Raw genomic sequence first — 9,977 nt, 5'->3', positions numbered from 1 at the left:
TCACAACACACAACAAAACCTTACACAATCAGTCATCCTTCATCCTCTTTAACATGGAAACAATTTTAAACATGGTAAGATAGGCGAATAAGTGTGGAAGGAACATTTTCCATCACATAATCTTTTCCTGAAAGTCCAGTTTAGTTTAAGTAAAGCTCATCTATGGGAAATAACAGTTTGTATTGTCCCTTTGGATATGGCAATAAGTAAGTCCTATGAAAGCAATAAATTAATTTTGGGGGTTTTATGTCAAAAAACATGGAAACTTGAAAAGTGTAATAAATTGTTACGATTAGGATTGCAAAATAATCAACTGGTTCTGGTGGCTGATGTGAAATACTAACTAAGGCAGTTTATTTTACACTAAAGCACAGGTTGCCTGAAGACACTAATAATTATTGGTATTATGATTATATTTGCAGATCATATGATTTCATTTGTTTTCTTCACAGTTTGTAATAAATGCTGCATGTTTTATGATAATCTTAAAGAAAAGTGTGATATGTTTCTAGATTTTTAACATTCATTTTTGTTGAAAAACTACATTATTGAAACTATCTGTGAAAGTAATAAACACAGTAGTTAAATTGCTCTTCAATTGTATTTTTCACCAGTTATGTTGATCAATATGAAACATCTCAGCCTTGGCCATGTTGATCAACAGAACTGGTCTACTCTGGCCTTCAATTGGGAGGTCTGGAGACACACCATCTGTAATGCTGCTGATGCTTGTGAGAAAGCACGCAGGATCACTCTTAAGGAGAAAAGACAACGCAGAAGGAGTCGTGCCTTGCAGAATATACCATCTAAGGAGTCTTTCTGCTGTGCCTTTTGCAACCAGACATGTCTATCTCGTATTGGCCTTTTTAGCCACCAATGTGCTTGTAACAAACGTGGGTAGAGCCCTCCCCAAATCTTCGTTCACGAAGCCCAGCCATGATGATGTATTTTTCACCATCTAAGCAGATTGTATCATGTTCTCCGCAGTAAGGCATTTCCTCTGTTTCTCAAATCACTCCTGTGGCTTGTCTCTGAGTTTTCACAGTCTTGTTTTAGCTGTAGATACCAGAACTGTGTGTCCAGGTTGTTCTTTCTAACATCACCTTAGTGATATAATCATGTCCTCGCTCTTAACCATTATCCTTCTTTCTAAACATTGCTCTGGAAAATATAGTCATTATCCATCTTTTGTGATCTCTCTATGCTTCTAGAAATACTGTTGCCAGACTGTTATGAATGTGTTTTATATTTCTTGCTCTTAAGTGTAATTTGAAATTTACTCCTCTGAAATATTTAGATGTGCTTGACTTATCAAGTAAATCACATTCCAGAGCTGCTATATATCCTTACTGTTCACCATTCTTTGTCATCCACACATTTTAATCAGTTTTGATTCACATTTATGTAATTACAGAATCAATTAATGCTTGGACTTGAAATACTAGTCCCTACAGAAGAGCAGAAGAATACTCCTGTAAGATCATGACCCATCACTTTGAAAAAACCCTGTCAGCCAGTCTTGCAAACTTTCACAATGATCCTGCATAGCAGTTCTTAAGCGTGAGAGTGTTTGGCACCATAGCCAGGCTATAGCATCTCTCAGAAACAGCATTCCAGATCAGTGTCCAGGACCTAGCATCACCCAAGAGCAGTTATTATTCCTGCAAACTGAAACAAGGGGCAGCAGTAACTCACAGCAATTTGCACAGGTATACTGTGTGTAAGTGCAAATGTCAGATAACGTTTGTATAAAATTTAAGTTGCAGTCTATAATGAGGCTCAATGCAGAATTGTTACACGCTTAGGATGTTCACCACTCAGCAAGAACACAGTAAGCTCTTAAATACCTGATAGAGTTGGATTTAAGTAACGTGTGAGTCATCTAACAACTGGAGATGATAAAATATTCAGTCTTGCACTACACAACTTGGAAGGTGGGTGGGTTTTTTCCTCTGCCTTACCATAACCTCCTACAGAAGTGACTTGTCTTTATTTGTATTTTTAAATTTTTTTTGTTGTTGTTGATATTTCCTTTGCCCTGTCTTACATTAAGCCCTTTCTCAAGGTACTAGAAAAGCTGCAACTTTCCATATCTCAACCCTGTTTTGCGAGCATGCAAGAAATAGACCACTGAGTTGTGCAAGACATTTTGAAGGTTGGTAATAGAAGCTCCTGTCTTGAAGACATAGCTTCAAGTGACCAGAGCTGCCAGGTGTAGTATATGTGTATATAATCAGCATTCTGATAAGTTTTGTAAAATCTTACAGCTACAGTTATCTCTACCTACTTGCCCAGTAATTTGTCAACGCTGAGTTCAACTGTTCTCTCTCTTAAATTGATTGCAGGTATTTTATTCCTAGCATTAATTTCTCAACTGAAACCCTTACCAGCCTTTAGCCTGGTCTTTTAGGGAATATGTGGTCTATAGTTGGGGTTTTATTATGAATAGTTAGTGTTAATACCCGAATTATTCTTTCAGAATTTTTCCAAGGCTTGGAAATGCAATATGACTGGATTATTAGCAAGCCAAAGAGACCCCTTCTCAGATGGGGGCTTAAATGATTTGATCTTGCTGATCTGAACAAGTGTTCTCCCTTATGCATTATGTTCATCATCCTACTTGCCCGGATTTATGTTAGAAAACAGTGTCTTCCCCAGGCAGTATAGTGCACCTTCTCAATTCTTTCCAAATATAAACCAGAGAAGTTTAGTGAAGTTTCTCTGGTGTAAGTATTAACAGTAGTTTGTTATTAACAATGCTATCTAATCTCCATTATAGAGTGGTTTTAGGATGTCTGTTGTTCATAGCGTACTTTGATTGTTTGTAATGGACATAGCTTTAGGGTTCTCTTTTTGAGTAATAAAAGAAAATAGCTGCGTCAGCCTGTTCATCTTGTTACACAAATAAAAAAGGTGCAAAGTTACTCAAGTCTTTTAAGCAAAATTCTCTGTGAGTGTAAGTTTATTTTGGAAAATTTATTGACATACTTCCTTGTGAATCATGATTTGCTGAAAAAGACAGATTCAGGCAAGTAAAATGTTTTAGAAAATTTGAATAGACAAATTCCATTTGGCCAAAAGAATGGAGTAATCTGTAAATATATATGAATATTATATATATGTTTGTGCGTATATGTACATTTGTCTATAAATAAGTACTTTTGGAAATGTCAATGAAAATTTTTGCAATTAGCAAGTTACTTAGTCTGTGTCTGTTGGTGAAATATAACTTACTATTTGGTATTATACACAGACACAAGAGAGAGGTAAACCAGATTTGAAATCTACTGATCAGTACGTTTCCTGGAGCACTTGCACTCTGCTCACTGCTCTCATTAGTATTACCAGTTTACAAGGCCATTTCCAGGTGCCTGGTTATGCATGCAGGCTGGGAATGCCCTTGGGGTTAGAGTATTGCTCTGAGACTAAGGCAAATGGCAGAACTTTTTCCATATTACTAGGAAATTTGGCTTTTGCCTTTGATGATAGTCATCTTCCCTGAACTACAGAAAATAGGAGGAAGGATTAGATACAAAGGAAGTCATCAATTTATTCCTCCTACTCAGTTCTGTGAATGCTCCTAAACCCTCTGAGAATTTAAACATTGTTTCTTAATCTCTTATTAAAAAGAAATTAGTATGTGTGAGCTCAAAATTAAATATTTGATAGTAAACCACCCTGTTTTACACAAGATGTTTATGTGCATGTGTTTTTATAAGTATGCATTCTCTTAATTTTTTCAAGGGTGGGGGCTTAATAAGTATGTAAATTAATGTAAATCCATTCAGATCTAGTCGTGAGACTAATTTTGTGTAGTGGAATAATAATTCACTGCTTGAATAGATTAAATAGGTGATTTCTGAGCCTCCTTGTATCTTTTAGTGATGTATTTTGGGTAAATAAATTTGAAGGGAAGCCAACGAGAGTTGCTACAATGCACAAATGGGTTTTTTGGATCAGAAAGTTATCCCAGAAAATGATATTGTGAGTTTAAAATCCCAGCATCAGGAGATTTGTTTACTTTGTGTATTGAATGCAAGGAAAAGTGATTAAGAAAACAAGGAATATTTAGCCTGTGATGAATGTAGCCAACAAAACTGATAAAGAATGTGAATCTTTTGAATACTTGGTCAGCTACCCTTATTAACAGTTCAGTTTGGGGCAGTGATAGGGCTGAACACATAATTCTAAAGCTGTGTAAAGTCACAAACAAATTCATAATACTATTAATGCTTATAGGAAGAAATCAGAGAGATAGCACTTGTGTGATCTATATCTGAACAGTGATCTTGGTAGGAGAAAACATCATACTGGAGAGCCTGTATACATCCAAGTCTTGCAAAATACTTGGAGTAAATTTGCACTGTCATAACCCCTGAGCTAGCGTGACATGATCTGACAGGCATCTCCCAAAGTTTTCTAGCGGTAAGAATGGAGAGTAGAAGGCTCCAAGAAGTGCTCTGAAGGTGATGTTGCATGTGGTTGCCTACTTGTAACCGTGGAATTAAACTGGGCAGAAAAGCTTCTGAACCCAGTTGGCTTTGAAAGATGGTGAGGACTGGGTGGGATGAACTTTGGTTCTTGTTAGGAAGAAACATGTCAAATAATCCAGGATTGACAGTCACAGCCCTGGAAGATAAGAATAGGTTATATCAAGTATTTGTGTGTAGTAGTTGTATTTTCAGGTCTGAGTTTTAGATGCTGGATCAGTTTCCGAGCTGGTATATCACCAAGCATCAATGAAGATGTTCTCCTAAAAGTGATTATTTCCATTATCTTCTTAGGTGCAACTAAACACTGCAAATATAGGAAAATATCCATAGGATTATTAAAGAATCTTCCTGAAAATTGATTCAGTATTAATTAGTGATAGAAGGGTTTGTTATAGAGGCTCACCCCTTTAGATTAAAAAATCAGAATAAAACATGCATTAAATTATTGAGGACAAGAGTCTATTTCTAGAATGATGAATGGGATGTGTACTTTTCAAAATTCTGAACCTCTCAAAGTTTTCCAGCAAGTCTGTGTCCTTTAAAAAAACAAAAACAACTCCCCCCAAAGAAACCGAAACAAAAAAACCCTGAAACAAACAAGCAAAACAAAACCAAAAAAAGCCCCAAACTAAAAACCCAAACCCAACAACCTGATATGGAAGTTGCTCTTTAGCATTTAGCCTTTTGCTTTTATCACTTGTCCTTTACAGGTTGTTTCAACATAATCTAAACAGCTATGCCTATAAAAACGGGTTGAAAAATTATGGCTTCAGAAGTCCTGTAGTATCTGTGGTCTAGAAGAAACTGTTGTTATGTATATGGTGGATGGTTCCTCACAGGAACATTCCCACTGAACATACTAGGATGCGCTCTCTAAGGATTGTCAGCATCAGAAAGTAAGTCCAGCTTTATCCTTTCCGTTCTGTGATGCAGTGAAGATGCCTTACAGATGATGAGCAAAGCAATCTTACAGATGATTGTTTATAGTTATACTATAGACCTATAGCATAGGTCAATCAAATACACTCGTGTTATCCTGCAATGGCACTGTCTGAATCATTCATGGAGCACTCTGTTACTTTAGGTTTGTGACAGTGGGTTTACCCGCTAGGACCGCATAAAATGATGAAGCGGTGCGGAAAACGCGCACCCGGATTCTCCCACTGCTTTTTTCGCATCTAGTTGATGAAAACAGCTATAGCAGCTTTCGCCCGCATCTAGCGGCCCCGGCCCCCGCCCCTCCGCGGGCGCGCCCGCACCTCCCGCCGCGGATCGCGGAGAGGGAGGAGCGGCCGGTGCCGCCCCGCCCCTCCTCCCCCAGGCTCCCTCCCGCTCCCTCCCTCCTTCCCTGCTGCCGGGGCTGGCGGTAGTTGCGCGGCCGCAGGCGGGCGGGATGGCGGTGCGGGTGGTGCTGGCGCTGTGCGCGGTGCTCGCTGCCTGCCGGGCGGCGGCGGCGGAGCCCGCGGCGGGGGCCGCCAGTCGGCGGCGGCGGCTGAGCGCCGAGGAGGGCATCTCCTTCGAGTACCACCGCTACGCCGAGCTGCGGGAGGCGCTGGTGGCCGTGTGGCTACAGTGCCCCGCCATCAGCAGGATCTACACGGTGGGGCGCAGCGCCGAGGGCCGGGAGCTCCTGGTCATCGAGATCTCCGACCGCCCCGGCGAGCACGAGCCCGGTAAGGGGGGCGGCCCCGGCGGTGCCCGCACCTGGCGGCAGGTAGCGGCGGGGCGGTACTGCCGCCCGGTGCTGCCGCGGGGACGGGCGCTGTCCCTAAAATCCTCGCTGCGGCAGAGGCACCGGCGGTCAGCGATCGTCTGCAGCCGGCGCGAAGCGGCTTTATGCCGCTGCCATTGGATTTAGCGCCCCGTTGCAGAGAGAAACGTGCTGAATTCCCCGGGAGATGTCAGGAGATGCGGCAGCAGCTGGAGTGAGGGCACTGGAAGCAGGCGCCCAGCGCAGATCCTCTGGCAGGGGAGGTGCTGGCCGCCCCTTTCCCGCACGCACCGCACCGCCGGGGAAAGCCGTGAGGCAGGAGCCTGTGCGTGTGAGCGGCGTGGCACGGCCAGTGTGTCCCAGCGGCCGTGTCGCCCACCGCGGCACACTGCAGGCACCGGCGCAGATGTCTCGGGATGTGTGGTTGGGTGTCCTTAAGGTTTGGGACGTTTTTTATCAAAGGGAGTGCGATTGATGCTGTGCACTTGTTTTACACCTTCGAGTGTGCATAGTTCATTGTTTCCAGTTTTAGAATCGATAGTATCACTAATGTCTCTATGTGAAAAGGCTTAATCGTGAAAGCCGCTCAGTACCTTTGGCCCAGCCATAAGCCTCATGCAGTCGTCCTCACATTTCCCTCGGTGGGTTAGAGCACAGGTCTGAAAGTATGTGACTTTTAGGGAGGGATGTGGCTTCTGTGAGTCTCCGGGGATTTGGCCAATACAATTAGTGTTTAATATTCTACTTTATGACCTGAATATAACCTTGCTTTGCATCCTCAGGGGACTTAATGGTTTTATTTACAGCGTTAGGGCTACAGATAGAACTTGAAGGTTAGAGAATATTGGACATAAGGAAGATAGAAGAGGAAGGCAGGGTAGCAAAGCATCGTCTTGAAGTGAAAAATGCTGGAATTGCAGTGAAATTTGAAAAATTTCTTTGCGGTATGTTACCATCTTGATATCAGGGGTGAGGATCCTGAAGCAAAGAATTATTCTATTGCCGCTGTGTAATTTGCACGATACAATGATAACCCAAGTAATTTCTGTGGCTTTGGATTACTATCAGGGGATAGTCACTACAGCTCATTTTTTGACTGTTGTGTCAAGCCGGGAGGGCTTGAAAGCGGGACAGAAACAGCACGCTGCCCAGTCTGAGATGGCTCTCACCAAGACACACTTCTCCTCTTGGTGTCAGTGAGGTGAGAAAGGGTTCGTCATTGAGCCTAAGCAAAAGGGAATCCAACAGTATTCCTTTTCTGAAACATGCTTGGTCCCTCACTAAGGGAGACCTCTAGACAAAAATACCACATGTTGCAACGTCCAGATCACATGTCAGGGAATGTGATGAGTCCTGGCAATCTTTAGTGGTGGATGCTGAAAATGCTGGTTTTTGGAGGGGATTATCCAGGGTTTGAACCAAAGCAAATTCATTGTTTTATTTAAATCCTCAGTTTCATTCTATCAGGTTCTGAGAGTTTCTCAAAAAGTGCAGAGCTGCTGCTCTCTGCAGTGACACATGGGAGAAACTCGGGGTCTTTTCAGGAAGGTCAACAAGCCAGACCTCATGCGTAGTTATGTTGCGCTCCTTTGAAAGAATTCTGAAGGCATTGATAACACTCCCGCTTCTTTGTTATAGAGCCTAAGCACCTACATATTGTGCCAATGGTTGCATTAGAGGTGTTTTCTTCTTAATAACGTGCCCTTTCTTCTACTGTGTAGTAAAAGGCAACACTGTTTATTTTCGTATGTGAGCTTTTTTAAGCTATGCAGTAAAAGAAGTGGAGCCTTGTATCAGCCTTGGCAGGAAATATGAGGCTGATTCTGCTCATACCTGAGGGGGGAACCTTGCTCACTCTGAGCATCCTACTTAATTCCCAGGGCAACAAATGGAGTAAGGATATTTGGTGAGACAAAGCTTGCAGGATCAGAATCTAGTTTGTCATCATCTATTATTGTTAATAAATGATAGAGAAATTCACAGACACAAATACATACACACATATACTTCTTTTTTTTTTTTCCCCTGACAGGCCAAAATTTGTAATTTCTGAGCATAATCTATTCCTGCAAGATGTCCTGAGTGTCATTGGGTTTATTTTTAAAATACAGGGAAGTATGAACCAAATATATGCTGTGGTTCATAGATTTATAGTCTGTAGAGAGCTCATGCTTCTAGAAGCCTGGTGAGTACACAGGGATGATACCTGAATCATCTAGTGAACAACTGTGAAACAAAAACGTTTGTGTTCACTTAGCAAGCAAGCTGATGACAAAATAGATCAGGAAAGTGTCCGCAGAGCATCAGTAAAGACTCTTTGTACTGACTAAAGAGTCTTTGTACTGAGTAAATCAAATACTGCACATACATGCAACCACTGCAGAATCACACATGGCCATGCAGCACTTTGAGAATGTATTTGATAGTATGCAAGCATATAAATCAACTTTAATTTTAGAGTATCAGCTATTTTTGAAAGTTAATGTGTAATATATGTGCAACATTTGAAAAAAATGCATGAGAGAAATAGAAAAATTTTAGAAATGTGCTTTAGACCTCCAAAGCAACTGGAAAAAATCCTCAATGAATGAAGACACGGGAACAAATTGTAAGGGCCTCCTTTTTTCATGGAGTAAATATACATTATGAGGATTTTTTTTAGGTCCTAGTCCTGCACTGGAAGTCAGAATGATTCCATATGAGCCATTCTGGTTTCTTGCTTAATCATACAAAGTGTCTTCACAAATCTTGGAAACCCTGATTAGTCACCTGGAAGATGCAAGATGAGCCTTCAGCCTTTACTGAGTTCTTCCTGGGGACATGATAAATACCAGAAGCGTGAGACTGCCTAAAGTTTCTGATGCTACATTAAATACTTAGAGAATGTGCTGCCTTCTCTGCAAACTTGAACACCTCTGCTTCAATTGTGGTTCATACCAACCAGAGTTTGGGCTACTATTCTGCAATTTTGTGCATTTTGTGTTTTGGGTTGTTGTTTGTTTTTGTTTGCTCGTTATTTGGTCGTTGTCTTTTAAAGGGTTTTTTTCTGTTTTTGTTTGTTTTGTTGCTTTTTGTGGCAGAAATTTCTTTAGGCTGATACTGCACCTGTATGGGAGATTAGAGCCTGCAATCACTGATGGAAAAAAAGCCCTTGAATAAGGAAAACCTGAACAACCCAGAAATGAAGATATTTGAACTTTATTAAAGTTTTATATTGAGGCAGGTGTTCCATGCAGATAGCCTCACTTTGAGTCAGTGAGGAGAATCCTTAAGGGGGAGGAAGATGAATGAGTCTGTGTCAGTGGTTACTTATAGAAAGTGTTGCATAAACCTAGACTGGAAGCAATCAAAATGTTTAGGAGTAACTTTGATTGCATGAGAAAATATGGTTTTGTCCCTGTGCTTGCCAAAAATTGGTCAAGTTGACAGAAGGTGGTGGACAGGAAGGTCAGATAAAATGAGGAGAAAGGGGTTGTTGAAACTTGATGGTGCACCAAGGGATAGCAGAGGACAATTGATGGTAAAACACAGATTTTTTTTTTTTTTTTCTAGGACAAACTAAGCAATATTTTGCCTTTAGTTTAGGTGCAGGAGGATATGGACTACTCTTGCTCTGGATATCTGATGTTCTGTTGAACAAACACCTATGGATGCTGATCTCTAAGGCTTTTTGTTTGTTACCATAATTAAGCTCATTTTGAGTATGTTTGTATTCTTTAATAGCAATGAAATGTATTTAGAACTGATGAATACCAAAAGCAGTTTGTCCACCG

At 41.2% G+C, this 9,977-nt stretch overlaps 1 protein-coding gene across 1 annotated transcript in view; it reads left to right on the top strand.

The window, feature by feature from the left end:
• Window positions 1–5,871: 5,871 nt before the first annotated feature.
• The window catches only part of CPE (carboxypeptidase E), a 57,079-nt gene continuing 52,973 nt past the window's right edge, over window positions 5,872–9,977 (top strand). Inside the window, exon 1 of the mRNA XM_032685743.1 lies at window positions 5,872–6,166. Coding sequence (XP_032541634.1) covers window positions 5,887–6,166 — 280 coding nt within the window. The 5' untranslated portion in view covers window positions 5,872–5,886. The remainder of the gene's footprint in view (window positions 6,167–9,977) is intronic.

Source organism: Chiroxiphia lanceolata, chromosome 4, assembly GCF_009829145.1.
Source record: "Chiroxiphia lanceolata isolate bChiLan1 chromosome 4, bChiLan1.pri, whole genome shotgun sequence".
Taxonomy (NCBI): domain Eukaryota; kingdom Metazoa; phylum Chordata; class Aves; order Passeriformes; family Pipridae; genus Chiroxiphia; species Chiroxiphia lanceolata.
The sequence above is the reverse complement of the archived record's forward strand: the minus strand, read 5'-3'. Positions and strand labels throughout refer to the sequence as shown.